This window comes from Gossypium arboreum, chromosome 3, assembly GCF_025698485.1.
Source record: "Gossypium arboreum isolate Shixiya-1 chromosome 3, ASM2569848v2, whole genome shotgun sequence".
Classification (NCBI taxonomy): Eukaryota; Viridiplantae; Streptophyta; class Magnoliopsida; order Malvales; family Malvaceae; genus Gossypium; species Gossypium arboreum.
The window spans coordinates 51,068,344-51,094,180 of NC_069072.1; the positions used below are offsets into that span (position 1 = coordinate 51,068,344).

Consider the following 25,837-nt stretch of genomic DNA (forward strand, 5'->3'; position numbering starts at 1 on the left):
CGAATTAGTAGATATCTTGGCAAGCGTTTTGGTTTTTGTTATTTTCCATACATCTCGAAACTTGAATGATAGTTTTGAAAAATGTACAACTAAGTTGGCGTCTTCATATCATCACAGCTAACATTATGTTCTAGAAGCCATTTATAGTTGTACTTATGGGGTTTAACACGTGTATAATTTTAAGGTTTTTTTACTCTACCGATGCTGACTCGGAGAATTCAAAAGTTCCAAGCTTTACTGAATTAGAAAACAAGCCCAAACAACATCAAAAGCTCTTGATGGAAACCTGTATAATTTCTGACATGATCCTTGATATAAGCTCCTCCATGTAATTTGGAGAAGACATCAACAGTTTCAAGTAAAATGTTTGATATAAGCTTCAAGTAAAATGGCGATGGCAGTAACCAATCCAGTGTTCATAGAAAATCTAATGGTGTCCAAGCTTCACGACTAACATGTATTTCTGATATTATGGCGTTCGCATACTTTATCCCCATGTTCAGCCCACCAGTTTTCTGCTTGTTCTTCTGTGAAATGTTTCCGACTGCAAAAGGAGCATATCATCCTTTTAGACTCAACCTTCTTTTTTCTCAAGTTACTCAAGTAAATGCAAAGGCAAAGGCAAAGGCTTGAATAAATCCAGAGTATCTTCTTTTTGCAAGTTTAGGATACAAACTCTGACTGTAACATTGCAAGAAGATCTAAGAACATATTACCTCCAAAACGGAGACCTTGTTTTCAGGTCCCCACCCATTACTTAATCATCACAAAAAAGGGAGAAAATAGGCAATTGACAACACAATGATTGGATGTGAGTTTATTGAAGTAAAAGCCGATAGAAAGCAATCAGCAAATGTCGAGATTCGTTGGTTGATCAATCAAATTGTTGACTTTTTAAAAGAAAGGATCACAAAAACATACCTAAAGCGAACACGCTTGAGTTCATTACTGCCATTAGGCAAGGGTGACAAAGTTAAGTACACTCCTGGTTCATCTTGTATTATTGTCTCCGACTTTTCGGTTTGTCCTTTGGTTCCATGAGACATGGAGGTGTTGTCTAGATTACAACTTACTTCGCTTCGTGGAAGCCTTATGCTGGTCGCATGGCTATTATCAGAGTGCATGCGCTGGGTGTTTGTGGCAATAGAACTGGAATTGTGGAGCGCACTCTTGCCTGCTGGAAGTTTATCAGTCACCTCCTTCAACTGCAAGATCAGTTGACCATAAACAACAATATCAGAGAAAGTTATGGAGCATGTGACTGCACAAGAATCAACAACAATCCCCTGCCCTCAAGGGAAATGAAGAAAAGTACAGGCATACTAGTTCTTTTGCGATGCAAAGTTGAATTTTACTTGAGTATATTCTCTTTTTGTCATTGTCTTAGTTTCAGCTTGTGAAAGCATCATACACGCTAAAAAGCAAATGATAGAATTTATGGCACACTGCTGGTTATATGATTTCTCATATTTTAAACATAATAAGTATAAGAACATATTACATAACGGTAAGCTAGAAAACGAGTACCATATGATCCACACGGCTTTTGCTATTTGAAAAAAAAAAAAAAACGAAGCTTTTAGTGGCTAGTTCAGAAGAAAATTTATGCATGCATGACGGTAGGATTTCCTTTCCCACTCCTATCTTACTTCTCTATATTTCTTTGTTACAGAAAGATCTGCAAGAACGCTTCCCGTATCTAAAATTTTACTGGAATTGTCTGATTGCAGCCTAACTAGTTGCTTCAATGGTTCAATAACAAAGACAATTCAGTTTACATCTTTTAGCAGCATACCTTTCAAAACCAAGATATATACTACTCGGTTGACAATGTTGACTAATATTTAGGACGTTGACTGTATGTTGTATCTGTCCTTGTTAAATGTCATAAAATTTGAAACAAATAAACTAATACTCCCTTCAAACGATTGAAAATATATTTATCTATTTTCCTAACTCTTAACCGTAACATCATGAGCAAATATATTCAACCTGAGCAGTAAGAGATCTAATAACTTCATTTGCTGATTTGCATTTTTTAGCTTCATTTTCTGCTACTGCAGTGATCTCCTTTAATCTCTTTGATGTCTTTTCAAGTTCAGCTTCAAGGTGTTTGGATTTGCTACTAAGATCTTCAACCTGCAAGAAATGTCCAGCATATTTATCTTCTTACCCTCCTATCAGTTTAGATAAGTGAAACAATTAAACAAATTAATCACAAGTCAATAGCAGTGGAAGTTTCATTCAATAAATAAAATAAACAAAGAGTTCAAGTAACAACGAACAATCCCCAGTATAGTAAAAGCCCAAAAATATCAGCAAACAAAGGAAGTCCAAGATCAAGGGGTTCAACAAAAATAACAAATTCCTGTCATCAGGAAGCTCATGTTTTTGCCAAAACATGATCACAAACATTAACCTCTTGTAGAGGGTTCTTTGGTAGCAAATAAATAAACGAAAAGCTTGTAAACAAATGAAACAGGATGTTAGAAAAAGGCAAAGAGGAAGACTGAGAGCAAAACTTGAGTATGGCAAAGAATAAGGCTGAGGAAAGAATCGAGATTATATAACTTTAAAGGCAGTTTACCCAAAAGACAACTCCCTAAATGAGTTGCTAAAACCGTTACAGGTCCTACAGTAAGAGTTACAAAATATGGATATCTAACAGGTATATATAGAAGATGTCAGTTACTAAGGTATTAATGTTTTTGTAATTGAGAATTTAAGTTGTTTTTGGTACCGCAAAACGATGGAAAAAAGACCACTATTTGCTATGAAAGGAAGTGAGAAGCACTCAACCTCAAGATAAATGCGAAATCTCTTAAATATTTTCATATTTGACAAGTCAAGCTCACCATAACATCCTAATATTGAAAATTTTCATATTTCAAGGTTATTTCTAGCTTTTTGTACTTTGGTGAATTACTATTGGGTGAAAAGTCTTCTCAGAATAATTCTCAGTGGAGGTGCTTTCTATGAAAGTGTTGTTCACTGAAAGAGTTGTTATGTGAAGTTGTTCCTTCAAGGTTTTCTTTCCAAAGGTGTTATTCTGTTTATGAGTTGTTCTATGAATAGGAATACCCTGAACATGATCTTTCTAGTGAAACAGTTGTCCTGTGAAGCAACCTTGAAATAAAGCATTTTTATTTTTTTTTGGCCAAAAAGACATCCTTATTACCTGCTCTATATTATTTCCACTATTGTAAGTAGAATAAGTTTCCTCTAAAACAACTTTATTGATATATATAATGAATTTGTAATCATAATCAAGATCTACACTTCCCTATAAGTACGAATAAGTTGTTGCATAATCAACCAACCGTCATTTACTTTAACTAGACTTCGTTCATTACATTAAAACAAAATATGAGATATACTAGTCTCTTACCCTAGTACCTAGTCGACAAACAAAGTTTCTTCATATTCAATACCTGACAGCCAACATAAGGATACAGTGGTTAAGCCCCTGTTGGCACCCAAAAGGCCAGGGTTCAATTTCTGTCGTTGTTATCCCCTTCTCCAATTTGCGGTTAAGCCCATAGAATACATACAATTAACAGAAAACTTTCCAACTAATGCAAAAGCATCATTTTCCTTTTAGTTAAAGTATATAAAAAATAAATTCTAAGTAAAACACTCTTTCTGTTTTGTTTTTAAAACCATGCAAAGAATAACGCAAGCTCATTGCTTGGTAATGTCAATGCTTCACATTGAATTTAATAAGTGATAAAGTTGTCTCAATAGGCTACCTGTGCCCTTAAATTTATGATCTCTCGGTTAAGACTGTCATTCATTTTCTTTGAATCATCAAAGGTTACTTCAGAAGAGCGATTTGGGCTCAACTTCCCTGAAGCAGGAGATGTTGCCCGAGAAGTCTTTTTGGAACTTGAAATGGAAGCTGGTAAAATTTTCTTGGAATCTCTAACTGGACAAATTGACATCTTTGGTGAAAAAAATCCTCCGAGATGAAAATTTCCATTTTGAACTGGGAAGAGGGGGCGAGCCTGTGATTCTAGTTTCAATTCATACTTGAAATTCCTACTTTCAGCCTGATAGCTTGAGTCAAGAGAAAGTCTGCAGAGTTCTCTATCCATGGATTTACGAGGCAAAATTCCATTTTTGGCTTTTGAAGTCCATACTACAGAAACAGATTTTGCAGCTTTTCTCAATTTAACAAAACATTCATCACACACTCTATATGGTTTGTTTGTAGTCGGAGCCATAGAAGTTTTCAGAGATTTTCTAGTACTGCATGCTTTACAGAAGATTAGCCCACAATTATAACAATTGTGACGTTTTCTTCTGAAACCAAATGGATTTCGACAACCAGAGCACATAGAATGATCAGCAGCGGATACCAATTTATGAAGACTTATAATTGCAGTAAAGTTTGAACCACAAACTACACTCTTGACTAGCTTGTCTTTCAGAAATTCAACTAGGGTTGGTGTATTTCTGTCATTGATATCTCCATGACCTAATTGCCCATTTAAGCCCTTTCCCCAAGTATAAACCTTTGTTTTGGAAGTCAAAATAGCAATGTGATATGATCCACAAGCAATCTCTTCCACAAAATTATCTGCTATTTTACCTTCAACCCGAGTTGGAACCTTGCCGTCAGCTGTAGCACTCCCCAATTGACCATAAGCAGAACTCCCCATTGTATATACTCGCCCAGAGGTTGTTAGAGCAACTGTGAGATTATATCCACAGGCAACCTGACAGATTTTTTCATCAAAATGAGCAGCAACACATTCGGGAAAAAGTCTTGGTTTGTTATCACCATGTCCAAGTTGGCCTTTATCTCCGTCCCCCCATGTATACAGCTTTGCTGAAGAAGAGCTACCAGGAGACCCTGAATCATATGATTCGGACCTAATCTTAACAACTGCAGCAGTGTGCCAAGCACCACAGGCAACCCTTGTCGTCTGTAATCCACTTAAAGTCCCTACTGCCCGTGGAATGTTTGAGCTACTGTGATCCCCATGGCCTAGGGCACCAAAAGATCCATCTCCAAATGTGAACAACTGGCCGCCACATGTCACCAGAGCTGTATGACATGGTCCACAGGATACATATGAGACATGTTTACCTTCCATGTTGCTAACCCTTTTGGGAATCCAGTGACCGACTCCAGTTCCATGCCCAAGAAGACCTGAGTTGTGTGTTCCATCACCCCACGTAAAAAGATCCCCAGAGACTGTAACAGCACAAGAGTGATACTCCCCACATGCTACTGATTCAAATTTCATGCCATTGAGAGTATCTATGTGCTTAGGTTTGGGAACATCTGCTTCCACACCATGCCCAAGCCTGCCTCCTGATTCCTCCCCCCAACTGAAAATCTCGCCTTGCTTTGTGACCAAAACTGCATGCCTATCTCCACAAGCAATATTATTCACATCTAGAACCACTGTTGTTACCAATTCTTTTGGCAGAAGTGCATCCAACTTCGTGTTAAACGAATCATCAACTTTATCAGTACCACCACCCAATACTCCATCACCAATACCTTGTCCCCAAATGAAAACATCTCCCAAGGCATCAAAGTCTTCACGGGAAGAACCATGGCTTGATGAACTTACAGCACTAGATAAACTGATTCTATTTGCATCAGCTCCAGAACTCCGACTATTTGAGTTCTCTACAGACCCAGTTGATACTAAGCTGAAGCCAACTAAATCTGGTTCACTGACACTCTTGACTAAAGAAGTATGTGTAATTATATCAGCAAATGCCTTTCCCAATCTATTGTGTGCCTCATAAGGTGCTTGAATTCCTTGAGCATCTTCTGGATCCTGTAATAATGAGAAAAGAGTTACAAAAAATACTAAACAAGTAAAGTTATCAAGTTTCATTAAGTAGAAAACAATACCAATGGCGAATTGGGAGAAGCTTTTTGGTTGCATGGTTGAGAACTATCTACTGATGCACTGCCATTTACTTCAGTTCTCCGCTTGTGATATGTACCACGAGAAATCAATGCCTTAAGACCTATTAACCAAACTTCAGCTTCATCCTTATCTTTACATATCTGTTTGTATAAAGGATGGTATCAAATCAAAGCATCTAGACACCATAGAAGCTTCAGTACATTTTACTAGCATTGATACATTTAACAACTCTGTATAATAAAAAGATCCATAAACAAACACTCACCAAATCCAAGGACCTGTCATTACATATCAGTGAAAATGATTGATACTCTTTTTCAGGCCGAGGATATCGTTGAAAAATTGCCTGCAAGCCAAATAAAGTAAAAAAAAAAAAAAAAAAACCATTATGGTTATGAAATTGTTGGGAATCAAATAATATGTAAAAAGTATAAAACTCACTGTACGCTGTCCAGGAATGATCTTGGAAACTTCACTGAGCTTAATATGTTTCGCTTTCTTCCTAGAGTACCATATCAATTTAGACTCATCCTGAAAAAATCAAAATAAAGTATCTGACTATAAAGAATGAAAAAATGAAGCAATTTTCTAGCGACAATTTGTCTTTTTTACTAATGATAACTCAGCTTGAGGTTTTAGATTGACCATTCAATGTTTAGCAATGCCAAAAGCATAAAACCTCAATAAATGACTAGTGCACAAGTGAAAATGAGAATAGAAACAACAGCCTTTAAAACTTCAAGAGGGAAAATGTATAAAGACAACATACATTAGAGAGTTGGAAAGGGCAAAACTTAGGTTTCCCTCTACGTCCATACTTAAGCAAGGAGGCTCCTTTCTTAAGCGTAGTAATGGCCTGTATAATAAATCCATTAAAAAAAAAAAGAAAAGAGAAAATCTTCATTAGTCTCCAAGACTAAGAAAATATACAATCAAAATATGTGAAAAAGGAAGAAAGAAACCTGGTCGATGTCCTTCTCGGCGAGACCATTCTTCTGGAAATCAGCCATTCAAGGTGAAGCCATCAGACCACCAATCTTCCCATATTATTGTTTTCCAACTTTGCTCCATGAAAACACCTCCACTTCAGAGAGCTACCTCATTGTGTAAAGTTCCACAAATAAAACGGGTTTGAATTTTCCTCCCTTTTTTTTTTTTTTTGTCTAACCCATTAATTCAACAATTCTAACTCTAAAAAACAAGATAGCTCAAATTCTACTTCAAACCCTAGAATTTCTTATCTTTATCTTCAAAATGTAACAACAAACTTTGCAATTATTCCACATTACCAGAAAAAGCTTCAATCTTGACAATGCTGGTGAAAGTTTTACCTACGATGCCAAAATTTCACCCCCTGAACTTTTGACGAATAATTTCAACAGCTGTGGAAAAAAACTACATATATTCGAGATCTTAGAAGTTGACGAAACGAGAATTATGAGATTTTAAGAGGGTTTTTTTTTTAAAATTCCTTTATTTTACAAATCCCCCATTTGAATCAGGAACTAAAGGGGAAAAAAAGGGTTTGATTTTTGTTTTTGTCCCGCTTTGTCTCCGACGAGGGGAATGTTTCTTATTTTTCTTAACTGCCTGTTGATCAATGAATTTTTCTTGGGGTTTTTGAGCCGGTTCAACACGCCACGTATGCAATTAAAATCTACGAGATAGGGATTGTTTGTTCTATGTTTTTTTGTGTCTTTTGTTTAGCTCTGTTAAATGTTATGTCATTTTTTTCCCTCCCAAAATTTTTATTTCCTCTCACTTTTCCCTCTTAACTTTTGCTCCCCTTCCCCACCCCCTGTCCATCTCAAACTCATTCCCCCCTTTCCATTTCTTTTTGGGAGTATTTCCCTCTCAAAATTTTAATCCTCTCATTTATTTCCTTTCAAAATTTTACTCCTCAATTTTTAAAACATTTTATTTTTTTCTAAATTTTTATTTCTTACTCTTTACCCTAAATAAAAATTAAAATCATGTAAAAAATTTTCTAAACCTAAATAATAATAATTTTATTTATATCTTCTATTTATATTATTAAATTAAATTTCATATTTTATACTATTTATATTATTGAATTATTTTAACATAATTTTTATAATTTTTGCTAAAATTGAATTATTAATGATGCCATAAAATATTCGTGTTAAAATTTTATGTTAGTATCAACTTTGCATTTTATCTTTAAGATAATTTTTATTAAAAAATCACATTTTTATATTTAATATATTTTTAATTTCAAAATACATAGCGACAAGAATCAGAAAATAATTGAAGCAACTAAGCAAGCAAAGAAGTTAACTTGTATATAAAAAATTAATAAACTATAAGAGGATAAAAGTTAATAACAAATTTGATTACGGTGGGTGACAGTAATTATAATGACTTAAAATATATTTTTTAATTTAACTTAAACAAATATATTCGATTCGATTCGAATTCCATCTTACTCAACTCGATTTGAGAAAATTTTAAATTGAGTTAGGATGATAAAATATGATTCGCCAACTCAATTAATTAGAAATTTTTTCATTCGATTCGACCGAACGCTCACTCTTAGATGGAAGTATCCGATAGAAACAATTTTTAGTATAGGATTAAATGAAAATGTGTAAAAATTTAAAGATTAATTTAAAATTTAATTCTTTAAGAAACTTATGTGATGGCCTGATGATTAAGGTGTTCATCGTCTAAGGTATGGCCTGGGTTCAAGTTCCGCTAGTATGTTGGTTGTTTAGGCTTTACCTTATTACTGTAATTCACCAAAAAAAATTTAATTCTTTAGAAATATTTGGTGTAATTAATTGTATAAATTAAACAAAATTACTTTTAAATTTTTTCATCTTAAATTTTTATTTTAAAATTTAAACATATCATTAAATAAATAAATACTAACTTGTGTCTGAATTTCAATGCCATATTGCCCTTGCCATTTCAAAGATTGAAAGAAAACACGGCTGATGATTATTAATTTTAGGTACAATTATTTATTTTAAATTCCATTTTATAACAAAAATGTTATTTTAGTCTTAAATTAAAATTTTCATTTTTTTAACTTTTAAATTTGTACTATTTGTCAAAATTATTTCAAAATAGGAATAAAAGATTGTATAAAACAATGACATCACGTCATTTGTATCACTTTCCAATTATTTAATAACATGTCAGCATCATTTTCATGTTATTGACACTTTATTTATTAACTTTTTAACCTTAAATCCCAAAAACTAATTTAAAAAATTCCTAACACAACTCAACGCTAATTAAATATTTCTTTGCACTTCTCTGTAACTGTTGGCTACTGCTATTCAATTGTTGTTTTCTCGACACTGCTCTAAACATTTTTTTTTTGGAACTTCTCTGAATTTCTTATTGGCAGGATTTTTTGGCAACTACTGGTTGTTGCTATTCAATTGCTATTTTTCTCGACAATTCTCTGAACTTCTTTTTAAACTTTTTGAGGACAAGATTTCTCAGCAACTGGTGGTTGTTGTTATTCAATTGTTGTTTGAAGATAAGTTTTAATTTTAACAACTTTTATTTTCACATTACTTTAAGAAGATATGATGATGATGATGATGATTATTATTGAATCATGAAAAATAAGAAGAAGATATAATGATTCAAAGTTGTTGGCTACTACTATTGATTGAAGTTTTTGTTTTGTTTTTTTATACTAGACATGTGATTAAATTAAATATGCATTACACCATTGCAAATCATGGAGATTTTCTGGTTAGTGATCATGTACATGTTCTAGAGATGTTTTTTTTTTTTAGTTTGGTGTGGAACTGTGTTTGTTTGGGATGTTAAGTATTTCCACTTGATTTTGATTTATTAGAAATATAGTTGTATTTAAAATCTTCGAAAGTATTGTGATTTTTAATAATAATGATTTAGCTTATTGGGAAAAAATATCAATATGATTTTTGAGCTTTGTTTTATTAGATTTTAATTGATTTTTAAATTTTTTAACGATTTCTTGTATTATCATGATTTATTATTTGATATTTTATCAAAAATTTCTTCCGAGTTTTGTTAATTTATAATTTACATTTATGAAGACAAATCAAGAAGAAATAGTTCATCTTGTTGAGAAAAAAAAGATAAATTCAGTTGAAGAAATAAAAGTGAGACTAAAAGTGCATTCTAAAGGAGTGGCTTATAATCTTTATAATCAGTTTGCTTTGAGTAAAGGGTTTAGTATTCAAAGAGGGAATAAGAGACAAAGTATGATTGAACCTATAAAACAACATGAATTTTTATGCTCGAAACATGGGTATCATGAATACAAAGATGTTGGCAAAGTGAAAAATTTAATCGTTTAGAGGCAAGGTGTAACACCTCTAACCCGTATCTGTCCATGGAACAAGGTTACAGAATATCAACGAAGTTTACTGTAATACCTCTTACCCGTACCCAAAGCCGGGATAAGGTACGAGGCGTTACCGGACAAACATACAAACATTAAACTAAAATACGGGCCATAAAATTTCATTCATATTTCAAAACATTCATTCACTTACACATAGTCCCTTATTTGAGTCTATGAAGCCCAAAACATACTTTAGAAAGGGTTCGGGACTAAACCGAGAACTTACGAAAATCTTGGAAATTTCATGCTTTAAGGCTCCACACGCCCGTGTCCCAAAGTCATGTTCCATACACGGCTGAGACACATGGTCGTGTCTCTGCCTGTGTGGAATATACCTAGGCTATTTTCCAAGCTTTGGTCAACCTTAATCTCTTACACACTTATACAAAATCAAAAGCATATAACATGGTATTCATTTAATGATTAAATATTCTCAATTAAACCACAAACATAGCATTTGTATGTCATCATACATGTGTCTCTCATACTCATTTTACCTTGTTTATTATAGTACCACTTATACATTTATACCAAGATTATCATCTTACCAAATATCTTCACTTAATCATCAAGCATTCATATTTAAAACTAGATCATATCTTTATAAAATACCACAATTCAGATCATAAAATAACATGTTTGCTGAAACATTTTAATTCAACTCCATACCCAACAAGCATTACATTGAGACTAATCATATATATATATATATATATACATGTCATGATACATATCATTCTCTTTCTGTTTTCTTATAAACACATATCATTTATTTCATTATATCAATATTTCAGATACCATAGTTTCCATGTATTCCACATATGTTTATTTTCCTCCTCCTCCTCTCTATTCCACATCCTTAATGTATATAGCATTCTTGTAAGTACGATTTCACAATTTACTAATAAATGCTCACATCGAACTGTCCACACGAGTCATAGTCACTTACTTATTTATAATTCGAGCTACAGAGCTCCAAATTAAGATCCGTAAATTTCTCCTGAAGCTAGACTCACATATCTTTCCACCATAAAATTTTCATAATTTTTGGTTTAGCCAATTAGTACAGTTTATTCATTAAATTTTCCCTTGTTTCACTTTCTAACAGTTCTGACCTCTCTTCACTAAAAATTAATTATCTCACAGTAAAAAACTCGGATAATGTTCTTGTTGATTTATCTTGAAAATATACTCATTATGGATTTTAAAAATATAAGTTTAAGCCTCTAATTATTTTTATCCAAATTTTTGTAATTTTCCAAAGTCAGAATAGGGGATCACATAATCATTCTGAACCAGTCTCACAAAAACATAAATATCTCAAAATATAAAACTCCTTTTACTTCTATGTTTCTTTTATATGAAAATAGACTCATTAAGCTTTAATTTGATATCTCATTCAGTCTCTGATTCAATTTCTAATATTTTTGGTGAGTTTTCAAATTCACGTCACTGCTACTGTCCAAAACAGTTTTATTGCTAATTCACTCTTTCACACTTTCTTTGTATTAACCTCATTTTAACATACATATCATAAATCATTTTCACCATATTTCATACATCACAAGTATAGGCCCATGATCACAAGGTCACTATAAAATCATCCTTATGTATAACTTACTTGTTTATAACCTTACCACATCCTGGTCACTTAATGAACACATCATTCACATAACCAAGTTCCTGCACTTATTCATCATAAAACTCACAAAGCAATACATAGAGAGTTTCCCGTTGAACACTTCGGATCAATCCTTAATACTTGGTGGTTTCAGCACATAGCTCCACCCATCATATAGTTCGGCTCTCTTGTACACATGGTGAACACTCAGTACCACCCATGTGACCTAGCCAATTTATCTCGTAGCTCTCTTGTCTACATGGTGTCCTTCACCTGGAACCATGCATGCGACCTAGCTACATATATCCCGTAGCTCTCTTGTCTACATGGTGTATACATAGTATCACCCATGTGACCTAGCTACATCATAATGTCTTGTAGCTCTCTTGTACACATTGTAACACCCCTATCCCTTATCCGTCGCCGGAATAGGTAAAGGGGCATTACCGGACTTGAAACTCATATCCGAACAGTAAAAATTTTGAATATATATATATATTTTTTATAAAGAACGTTCCTTTAGGTAAATACTAAAGACAGTCAGGGATACAATTTAACTGCTATAAGTACACATTCAAAAGATGCCATTTTCGCATGGCTTATATACATTAACCAAAATATTCTTCGGCCACTGGTCTATTCTTTACATGCCATAAAATAATTCCAAACATAACGGTAACAAGCGTTGGATAGTGATAGTGTGACTAGTTCTTGACGATCCCGAGCTGTAGCTTCCAAATGAGATCTATAAAACAGAGGAAACAAAGTAAACGGGGTAAGCATTACAATGCTTAGTAAGTTTTAAGCAGTGTCAACAGATAACAATCAAATTATAACATAGTTGTTTGTATTTTTATTTCACTCTTCCTTCGGGCATACCATCCCTTACCGAATATGCCCATCTCATCATATATAATAGGCAGATAAATTCTCACTTGATAGTGATCTCTTATAAACATAGGTACATTACATATTTTTACCTAGCTTTCCACATTGACCAAACGCACAATAATCATAGAACAGTCTTATTGCTTTACTCACATATGCATCACATAACGACCTTGTGATTTAGTCCAAATCAAGCTTAAATATAATCTCAAAATACATACCTGACCAGCTTAACGCATTGAATGTATTTATTACCAATTGTTACTGTGAAGTCGTATAATCTTATGCTTTACTCGAATCTTCAGCGAAACCTTTAGCTCGAATAGTCTCCACACGTAGTTATCGGGTCTTACCCGGACAAAATCTCCATACGTAGTCATCGGGTCTTACCCGGACATAATCTCCACACGTAGTCATCGGGTCTTACCCGGAATATATTTCCAAGTTTCATGTACATTTAATCACATGTTACAACATTCACATCAACTGTTATATTTTTAATTCATTTGCCTCATCAAATATCTAATAATACACACCTTTCACAATTGGTCATTCGGCCACAATATACACACATCTCCTACATATTTCACACTAGCCATTCGGCTTTACCACATATACATATCTCATACATATTTCACACTAGCCATTCGGCTTTACCACATATACATATCTCATACATATTTCACATTAGCCATTCGGCTTTACCACATATACATATCTCATATATATTTCACACTAGCCATTCGGCTTTACCACATATACATATCTCATACATATTTCACATTAGCCATTCGGCTTTACCACATATACATATCTCATACATATTTCACATTAGCTATTCGGCTTTACCACATATACATATATATTTATCTTGTACATCAATTTCAGCAATAGCTTATAAGCAACTCAAATAGTTTCATCAATGTTTACAACAAATTCACATATTCACTACAAGCTGTTTTCCTGAGCAATAGTCACTAAATTATTTATAACTGGAGCTACAAAACTCAAAATCAATTGCCGTTAATTTTCCCTGAATATAGACTCATATATATTCCATCCTTAAAATTTTCAGAATTTTAGGTTTGGCCAATCAATACCAGATTTTTCTTAAAGTTTCCCCTGTTTCACTGTTTGACTAATCTGACCATTCTTCACTACAAATCAAATTTCTCATTGTAAAGAATTCAAAATATGTTCTATTTGATTTCATTTGAAACTAGACTCATTAAGGAGTCTAAGAATATAAATTTTATCTTATAACCATTTTTGTACAAATTATAATGATTTTCTAAATACAGAACAGGGGATTTCGGAGTCATGCTGACACTATCTCACACAACTTTAAATATCTCTTTATAGGAAATTCCTTTGCTTACATGGTCTCTTTTATAAGAAACTAGACTAATTAAGCTTTGATTACATATTTTATTCAGCCTATAATTCCACACCAACAATTTATAGTGATTTTCTAAAATCACGTTACTGCTGCTGTCCTAAGCAAATTATTACAATTTGCTCTTAAATTTCCAAGTCCAAACACTTATGAACTTACCATTTGAGTTTAAGACATATCATGGCCACATCATATCTTATTAAATCAACTCATTATGATTGAATTTACTCAACGTTTAATCACTTAAAACTTACCTCGGAAGTTGTCAAACGATTTCAACGGCTATTCAATCACCTTTTCCTTTCCTTTATCGGATTTAGTTCCCCTTTGCTCTTGAGCTTAATTTAACAAATAAATTGATTTAATCATTTTGAACATCAAGGAGAAATTCAAGGTACTTAGCCCATATATATTAGGCATTAGAGTCATATATGTATGAAATCATGAATCAAATTCAACATATTAGCCAATATTCTCCTTTAGCCGATTTTCTAAGTCAAGATAAAGCCATCAATATGCTTACCTATAGCCGAACGTACAACATCAATCTATGTATTCATTTATGTGGCCGAATATGCATGTCTATGTTGAGGCCGATTATATACTTAATACATTCTACAAATATGGTTACTTATGATGACTAAGCACCATTTTATCTCAAGTTATACTTATAAGCACATCCATCCAAATACATTCGTACTTAAACATCATTCCGTCCTAACACTCATTTTACATCTATAAAACTACAAGCCGAATATCCCTATACTCACATCACTTAAACATCAACCCTCAATTTCTTTGACAAAGCACATTTCCGAAAATGATAAGGCAATATAACAACTTTTAATCCAACTTATAATTCATACATATCACATTCCAAGCATTCACTCTATTCTATCACTTAAAATACACATTACTCAATAACTTCCTAGTTCAAATTAAGCAACTACACCAATTCACTAGATGATTTATTATTATTATTGTTCATTTATTCAAACTACTTACAATTTCCTTAAACTATCACAATTAACAACCCTTTATCTCTTCCATTTTCTACCATGGCCGAATGTTATAACCCAAGCCACACATATTGTTCCTCAAGGCCCTTCAATGACCACATTCGGCACCTCCTTAAGAACAACCCAATTTCAACCTTCAAGAAAGAAGAAAAATATATGTACTAAGAGCTTCAAACTACTTGGCCGAATATCACACCTCCAAACAATCAAAACTTAATCCATGGAATGATTAGAATTTGAACTAACCACCTTCTTTATACATAATTTTCCAAGAATTTCAAGGTACTTACCTCTTCCAAATCCTCATCCAAGCGAACATGAAGCAAGAGAACTCCTTTCTTCTTCCTTCCTCAAGTTACTGACAAAATGGGGAGCAAGGATGAAAAACTTTGGTTTCTCCTCCCACTCCCCTCATATTTTATTATTCTCCCCACAACATATTAACACAAAATGTTTATAATATGTTTTACCCCATAGCATGGCCGGCCACCATCTAGATTTTTGGCTAATTTGACATGCAAACCCATCATTTATACAACATGCATTAATAGGTCCTTATAGATTAAGCTATCACATTTCAAAAGTGTCACATATAAGTCCTATTACTAAATTCACATGCAATCGACTAAATCGAAGCTTAAAACTTTCACACATTCATATTCACATATTTTAGACAATAAATATCATATTCAAATACTTTGGTGACTCGGTTTAGCGGTCCCGAAACCGCTTTCCGACTAGGGTCACTTTAGGGCTGTCACACACATGATGTGCACTCAGCACCATACATGCAACACCCCGTACCCGAGACCATTGCCGGAGTCGGACACGAGGTGTTAACAGACTTTATTCACTTATTTATACAGTTCATTTTACCATTTCTAGACAAGCTGGGTAACTGCGTCACTGTCACCTTAAAAATCATATCTCGAGTTCCAAAACTCAAAAACTGATTCCGTAAATTTTCCCTGAAACTAGACTCATATATCCGTCTACAAGTTTTTTTCTAGAATTTTTGGTTGGGCCAATTAGTACAGTTTATTAGTTAAAGTCTCCCCTGTTACAGGGTTCGACTACTCTGACCTTCATGCATTACGACTTAGATATCTTCCTGTACAGGGCTTTAATACTTATCCCGTTTGTTTCTAAAGAAACTAGACTCGAAAAGGAATCTGTACATATAGGGCATGACTTCTAATTATCTCTGGTTAATTTATAGTGAATTTTCAAATTCAGAACAGGGGATCCAGAAGTCGCTCTGGCCCTGTTTCACGAAAACTTAAACATCCCTTAAAATACTGCTCATATGATCGTTTCGTTTATTCCATATGAAAATAGACTCATCAAGGTTCGATTTCATAATTTATTTCCTATTTAATTCCATTCCTAATATTTTTAGTGATTTTTCAAATTCACATCACTGCTGCTGTCAGCATCTGTTTTTAAGGTAGACTATACCTATTTCATGATTTTCCATGGATCAACTAGCCATTTGTCGTACATAGCACTAAAATGATCGTGATTAACCATTCCAATGGCTAATCGTTACCAAGCATTTCCATACCACTCAATGAACAATATTGTAACACCCCGTACCCGAGACCGTTACCGGAGTCGAACACGAGGTGCTAACCGACTAATTCATTTACTCTCGCAGTCCAATTAAAAATTTTTCCAGACGACTGGCTAACTGCGTCACTGTCACCTTAAAAATCATAACTTGAGTTCCACAACTCGAAAATCAGATTCGTAATTTTTCCCTGAAACTAGACTAATATTTCCATCTACATATTTTTTCTTAGAATTTTTGGTCGGGCCAATTAGTACAGTTTATTAGTTAAAGTCTCCCCTATTCTAGGGTTCGACTACACTGACCTTCATGCATTACGAATGGGATATCTCCATGTACAGGGCTTAAATACTGATGCCGTTTGTTTCTATAGAAACTAGACTCAAAGAGAAATCTATACATATATGGCCTGACTCCTAATTATCTCTGGTTAATTTACAATGAATTTCCAAAGTCGGAACAGGGATTCCAGAAACCGTTCTGGCCCTGTTTCACAAAAACCTAAATATCTCTTAACATACAACTCATATGACCGTTTCGTTTCTTCCATATGAAAGTAGATTCATCAAGGCTCATTTACATAATTTATTAACTATTTAATTCCATCTCTACTATTTTTAGTGATTTTTCACATCCACATCACTGCTGCTGCCAGCATCTATTTTTAGGGTAGACTTTATCTAGCACATAGTTTCTAGGACTCAACTAACCCTCTTGCATATATATAGTCCAAAATATAATCAAGATGAACCATTCTAATGGCTGATCGTTGCCAAACATTTCCATGCCTCTTAATGAGCATATACATATCGAATGATTATAACATTATGCTCAAAACATTTATAAGCCATTTTCGCATGGCTATCCAAAATTATACAAATCCAAAGGGTCCATGACCCACAACAAAAGGGTAGTCCTATACATTGACCAAAATATCCTCTCACTACTAGTCTATTCCATACATGCCATAAGATATTCCAAAACGTAGCAGTACCAAGCGGTGGGTAGTGATAGTGTGACTAGTTCTTGACGATCCCCGAGCCTGTAGCTTCCAATGAGATCTATAAAACAGAGGAAAACAAAGTAAGCAGAGTAAGCATTACAATGCTTAGTAAGTTTTAAGCAGTGTCAACAGATAACAACCAAATTATAACATAGTTGTTCGTATTTTTATTTCACTCTTCCTTCGGGCATACTATCCCTTTTCCGAATATGCACATCTCATCATATACAATAGGCGATAAACTCTCACATAAAAGTGAGCTCATGTGACATAGATATATCGTATGATTTCACATAACCTCTCACACTAAACCGATGTCACATAATCATAGGAATAGTCTTATAGATTGCTCTCGTGTGCATCATATATAAACTTGGAGTACATACTGTTTAACCTTTCGCATTGCGTATATTTATAAGCAATTCTTATTACGAAGTCTTACCGGACATAATCTCCACACGTAGTCATCGGGTCTTACCGGACATAATCTCCACACGTAGTCATCGGGTCTCACCGGAACATATTTCAAGTTTCATGTACATTTAATCACATGTTACAACATTCACATTAGCCATTCGGCTTTACCACACATACATATCACACATATATTTCACATTAGCCATTCGGCTTTACCACATATACATATCACACATATATTTCACATTAGCCCTTCGGCTTTACCACATATACATATCACACATATATTTCACATTCATCACATCGGCCATTAGGCCTTATCACATATATATACACCTTCACATTCATCACATCGGCCATTAGGTTAGGCCTTATCACATGTATATACACTTTCACATTCATCACATTGGCCATTAGGCCTTATCACATTGGCCATTAGGCCTTATCACATGTATATACTCTTTCACATTCATCACATTGGCCATTAGGCCTTATCACATATATATACACTTTCACATTCATCACATTGGCCATTAGGCCTTATCACATATATATACACTTTCACATTCATCACATTGGCCATTAGGCCGTATCACATATATACATCTCATACATATTTCATATTTTTCTTGTACATCAATTTCAGCAATAGCTCATAAGCAACTCAAATAATTTCATCAAAGTTTACAACAAAATCACCTATTCACTACAAGCAGTTTTCTTTTCCTGAGCAACAGTCACTAAATTGTTTATAACTGGAGCTACAAAACTCAAAATCAATTGCCGTTAATTTTCCCAATTTAGACTCATGTATCTTTCATCCATAAAATTTTCAGAATTTTAGGTTTGGCCAATCAATACCAGATTTTTCTTAAAGTTTCCCTGTTTCACTGTTTGACCAATCTGACCACTCTTCACTACGAATCAAATTTTTCATTGTACAGAATTCATAATGTGTTTTATTTGATTCCATTTGAAACTAGACTCATTAAGGAGTCTAAGCATATAAATCTTATCTCATAACCATTTTGTACAAATTATAATGATTTTCCAAAAACAGAACAGGGATTTCAGGTCATTCCAACACTGTCCCACAACTTTAAATATCTCTTTATAGTAAATTCCTTTGCTTCATGGTCTCTTTTATAAGAAACTAGACCAACTAAGCTTTGATTACATGTTTTATTCAGCCTATAATTCCACACCAACAATTTATAGTGATTTTCTAAAATCACATTACTGCTGCTGTCCAAGCAATTTATTACAATTTGCTCTTAACTTTCCAAGTCCAAACACTTATGAACTTACCATTTGGGCTTAAGACATATCATGGCCACATCATATCTTATCAAATCAACTCATTATGTCCTATTATGATTGAATTTACTCAACGATTAATCGCTTAAAACTTACCTCGGATGTGGTCGAACGATTTGGCGGCTATTCGATCACTTCTTCCTTCCTTATCCAACTTGATCCTCTAGGCTCTTGAGCTTAATTAAACAAACAAATTGACTTAATCATTTGAGCATCGAAAAGAGGAATACAAGGCACTTAGCCCATATTTATACATTAGACATTAAAGTCACATACATGTGAAATCATGCATCAACTCAACATATTAACTCACATCCCTTTTAGTCAATTTTCCTAACCAAGATAAAGGCATCAATATGCTTGCCTCTAACCGAAAGCATGCAACACTAATCTTCTCATGTGGCGAGTATGCATGTATATGTTGAGGCCAATTATGCTCAATACTTCCTACAAGTATGGTTACTCGTATTGATTATATCTCGTTTCATTTCAAATTCAAAACTCAAGCTAATCGCATTTATACACTAGAAAGCAAATACTAACATTTTGCATTTCATCTTACTACCATGGCGAATGCTCCTTCCACACCATTTACCTTCACAAAGCATAAATTTCATCATCCAAATTACAAGCTTACAACCTCATGAAGTTTAACCTCATAGTATCTATCAAACTCTCACTCATTAGCAAGCTTCATATTTAACATGCAATGGCATTAACACAAAATCCACCTTGGCCAAATACCATCCCTATGATATAACAAAGGTTTGAACCATGGGCTAACCAGAGCATCAAGCTATCCACTAAAAACATGCATGAATCTCATGGCACAACCTCAAACATACCTTAATCTTGATGCAAGTATAGCCAAACCTCTTCCTAATCCTCTTCCAAACTAAGCATGAAGCAAAATTCCTCCCTTCCCCTCTAGTATTTTCGGTCAAGAGAGAATGAAAAATGGATGAACAATTTTTTTCTTTTCTCTTCCTCAATGCACTGCAAAGGGGGTTCACTCACACATTTTTTTTCTTTCTTTATTACCCATACTTATTTGTTTATTGTTTCTCCCTAATGCACCAAAAAACATGTTTCATGACATGTTTAGCCCATACTCCCTTGTCATGGCCGCCACCTCCTATAAAAGAGGGATATTTGACATGCAAGGCCATTGTTTTGCATGCATGCTTTAATTAGTCATCACACATTTCCCCATCATACTTTCAAAGTTTTCTACTAGGTCCTTTCTAGTGAAATTCACATTTATAACTCTAAATCAAACATCAAAATGTCACACACAATTAACACATATCATAAGCATCAAAATGAGCATTAAATTATTTTTATGCCTCGGTTTTGTGGTCCCGAAACCACATTCCGACTAGGGTCAATTTTGGGCTGTCACAAATATACAAAATGATTATAATGCTATGCTCAAGATATATAAGCCATTTTAGCATGGCTATCCAAATTTATACAATACCAAAAGGTACATGACCAACAACAAAAGGCGGTCCTATACATGCCATTTTCGAGTTCATCTAAAAGAGTACCAAAAGGGCTTTGATAGTGTGGATGACTTCGACTTTGACACTCCCGAGTCCGATAGCTGATGAACGAAAATCTATAAAACAGAGAATCAAAGAAACGGAATAAGCATTTAATGCTTAGTAAGTTTTGAGTAATGAAATCATGCACAATCAAGTATAGCATTCATATGACTAAGCGAATAATTTCATATACATATTCTCAAAATCGTACCTACTTCACATTTCCAACCCTTATATTCATACATAAGGAATCAACTTGACTAAAGGCGGAAGCTTGTTAATCGATTGAGCGAATACTATTTAAAAGGAATCAAATATTCCAATACATATCTGAAACATACCTCATCGTTGGGATTTTACTGGCGTATTAATTGAAATTATTACAGCAAGATCGCTCATTCCCAAACCCAAGTATCTTGAGTTTAGCGGATATAACCACTCGCACAAGGCCTTGGTCTTAGCCGGATATGGTCACTAGCACAAATGCCTTGGTCTTAGCCGGATATAGCAACTTCGCACAAATGCCTTGGATCTTAGTCCGGATATAGTCACTAGCATAAAAGCCTTCGGGACTTAGCAGGATATCATTCGAATAACCATGCACATATATCAATAAATCATGACACATCCATATTTCATTTTCATTACCAAAGCTCAAACACAAGACACTTATCACACTTACTAATTTGGCTCAATAGCCACATACAAAGAGCATGATTTTGATTGGCTTTATAACATGATCTCTATACACATTCGGCTACCGTCATAGGTATAAACTAATCACCTCAATATATAATTCAAGTAGAATCATTATATCATCGTTTATTTGTCATATTTATATGTCATGACCTAATCGAATCATAATCTAAGTTCCATTACTCGAAAACTTACCTCGGATGTTGTCGAACGATTTCAACGTCTATTCGATCACCTTTTCCTTTCCTTTATCGGATTTAGTTCCCCTTTGCTCTTGAGCTTAATTTAACAAATAAATTGATTTAATCATTTTGAACATCAAAGAGAAATTCAAGGTACTTAGCCCATGTATATTAGGCATTAGAGTCATATATGTATGAAATCATGAATCAAATTCAACATATTAGCCAATATTCTCCTTTAGCCGATTTTCTAAGTCAAGATAAAGCCATCAATATGCTTACCTATAGCCGAACGTACAACATCAATCTATGTATTCATTCATGTGGCCGAATATGCATGTCTATGTTGAGGCCGATTGTATACTTAATACATTCTCGCAAGTATGGTCACTTGTATTGACTAAACACCATTTTGTTTCAAGTTCAAAACTTCTAATACACATATATACACTAGTAATCAAATACTAACATTTGCACTTCACCTTAATAGCTAGCTTAGCAAACCTTAATTTAATATATAATTATTCATAACATAATTAAAGCATCCTCTCCATTCCATCAATTCAACACATGCATTACTCAATAATATTCAAAATCATATTCGCCTTAGTACACAACTTGCTAGCCGATTTTTCTCCATCTAGCAACTAATGCACATATGTGCTCATTTGTTAGACTCTACTTCTTCTAACTACTAACCCCTTTTTTTTCATCCAAATAACATGAACAACAACCATATTTCTCTTCTACTTCCTACCATGGCGAATGCTCAAGACACCATACCATGATTTTCATAATTTTGACATGGGTTACTAAAATAACTTGATACCTCATCAACACAACATCAACACCAACCAAGAATGACAACATCCATGGCCGAGTATCATCTCCATCAAGTAGCAAAAAGAATTTAAACCATGGGCTAGGTAGAATTCAAACTAACATCTAAAAATATGCATGAATTTCATGGAATAACATCAAACATACCTTCTTCAATACTAGAAGGAGTGGCCGAATATTTTACTTCCCCTTCCCCCTTCTTCTTAGCATTTTCGGCCAAGGATGTTAAAAGATGAACACATTTTTTTTTCTTTGTTTTCTTCCTTCAATTCACGGCAATGGAGGAGCAACCACACAAATTTTTTTTTTGTTTCTCCTCCTACTAACCACTATTATTTTATTACCCATGTTCTTTATTTTATTATTCCTAACATAAAACACTAACATAAAATGTTTATAATACATTTTAACCCATAGCATGGTCGGCCACCATCCTAAGTTTTGGGTAATTTGACATGCAAGGACAACATTTTCTAACATGCATCAATAGGCCACTTTAACATTTGCCTAGCACATTTCTAAATTTTCTCACACAAGTCCTATTTAGCAAAATTCACTTACAATTAACAAAATTCAAACATGAAATTTTCACACATGCCTATATACATATAATAAGCATCAAATATAACGGTTAATTATTTTTATGACTCGGTTTTGTGGTCCCGAAACCACTTTCCTGTAACACCCCTATCCCGTAACCATCGCCGGAATAAGTAAGGGGCATTACCGGACTTGTAACTCATGACAGAACGGTAAAACTTTTTTTTTTTTTTAAGATCATTCATTTGGATAAACACTAAACACAGCCAGGGATAAAATGTAAACTTCTATAAGTAAACATCCAAAAGATGCCATTTTCATATGGCTTATATACAATAGTCAAAATATCATTCTACTATATTGTCTATCCTATACATGCCATAAGCTAAGTCTATTTACATAGTTGCCGTAATGGTAGATAGTGTGATGAAGTCTTGATGATCCCCAACCGGTAGTCGAATCCACAACCTATAAACCAAAACATGATCGAGCAGAGTAAGCTTTTGTAAGGTTAGTAAGTTTTAAGCAAAACAAAGTGTTCTCATTCACTATCATTGGTCATTCATTTCAACTGTTCGATGAAGTTAATCTAGAGCTTCATCTCGAACTATAATATCAATAAACGCATCACTTGGTTGTCACATATATACTTTCGAATGATAATGACCTAGATGGTCAAATATTTCCAAAGCACCTTCTTCATCAATTTTCAACTTTCAATAATCCTTTCCACTTGTTCATAATCACATCCATATTTTTATGTATTTCAACATGACAAGTACTAAATTACCGTAGGCACATAAAGAACCAAATATATTCCTTATCACATATCGTAAGCTTACAAAACATAATCCTTACCTTGTCTTTGGCACATCTAGTGAACCCAACCCATACTCAAATCATAAGGTCATTGGGCAGAATATGCACTAATACATAAGAATATTTCATCACATACTTCATTATACAAGCATACCATTACCAATTAGATCATTCTCATATTTGGAGTTATAATATTAATCACATTTACCTACCTCTTTGATACTGATAATTCACCTCGAAATCACTCCACCGATGAGTAAGTAATACGTACCTGAACATCTTAAATACATAATACTTATTTGATGGTAACTTATTGCAGATACTCAATACCAGAGTCTTACTTGAATCCTAAAATTTAGCCGTCCGGTCTTTAAAGCTGGGATATAGTACGAGCACGAAGCCTACGGACATTAATCAGGATAATATTCTCGCATAAAGCCTGCGGGATTTTAACCCAGATATAGAACTGACACAAATGCCCTTCGGGACTTATCACATTTATACACTTTCACATCCATCACATTGGCCATTCGGCCTTATCACATATATACACCTTCACATCCATCACATCGGCCATTAGGTCTTATCTCATATATACACTTTCACATTCATCACGTTGGCCACTCGGCCTTATCACATATATACACTTTCACATTCATCACATTGGCCATTCGGCCTTATCACATATATACACTTTCACATTCATCACATCGGCCATTAGGCCTTATCACATATACACACTTTCACATTCATCACATTGGCCATTCGGCCTTATCACATATATACACTTTCACATTCATCACATCGGCCATTAGGCCTTATCACATATACACACCTTGTACATCAATTTCATCATAACAAAATTGACTAGGTATACTAGTCATTTACGACTTATAGCTTCACGTTAATACAAATTTGGTACTTTGATTACCAATATTTAATCGATAGCTTATAAGCAACTCAAATAGTTTTATTAAGGTTTACAACATAATCACAAATTCAGCACAAGCTGTTTTTCCTGAGCAACAGTCATTAAATTATTCGTAAATGGAGCTACGAAACTCCAAATGAAGTGCCGATAATTTTCCCTGAAAATAGACTCATACATATTTTATCCAACAAATTTTCAGAATTTTTGGTTTGGCCAATCAATGCCAGATTTTTCTTCAAGTTTCTACTATTTCACTGTTTGACTATGCTGACCACTCTTCACTACGAATCAAATTTCTCATTGTACAAAATTCAAAATATGTTTTAGTTTATTTCATTTGAAACTAGACTCACTAAGGCATCTAGAATATAAATTTTGTCTTTTAAAAAGTTTTTGTACAATTTATAATGATTTTCTAAAAATAGAACAGAGGATTACAGTGTCATTCTGCACTATCTCACACAACTTTAAATATCTCATTATCGGAAATTCCTTTGCTTACACGGTTTCTTTTATAAGAAACTAGACTCATTAAGCTTTAATTTCATGTTTCATTCAGCCTCTAATTCAAGTCCATAAATTTATGGTGATTTTCTAATGTCACATTACTGTTGCTGTCCTAAGTAGACTATTTCAAATTACACTTAAATTCCCAAGCTCAAACACTTAAGAACTTACCATTTGAGCTTAGAACATAACATGGCCACATCATATCTTATTAAATCAACTCATCATGTCCTATTATGATTGAATTTACTCAACGTTTAATCACTTAAAACTTACCT

The 25,837-nt window shown here is 33.9% G+C and overlaps 1 protein-coding gene across 1 annotated transcript; it reads right to left on the reverse strand.

Moving 5' to 3' along the window:
- Positions 1–217: 217 nt before the first annotated feature.
- On the reverse strand, positions 218–7,786 carry LOC108479956 (PH, RCC1 and FYVE domains-containing protein 1-like). The gene is made up of 9 exons (XM_053025708.1): positions 6,857–7,786; positions 6,664–6,750; positions 6,336–6,425; positions 6,160–6,240; positions 5,876–6,034; positions 3,750–5,798; positions 1,993–2,139; positions 922–1,205; positions 218–544 (listed from the first exon to the last, which is right to left on the reverse strand). Exons 1-9 carry the CDS (start codon positions 6,902–6,904, stop codon positions 451–453), a joined length of 3,039 nt encoding a protein of 1,012 aa, XP_052881668.1. The 5' UTR covers positions 6,905–7,786; the 3' UTR covers positions 218–450.
- Between the last annotated feature and the right edge of the window lie 18,051 nt (positions 7,787–25,837).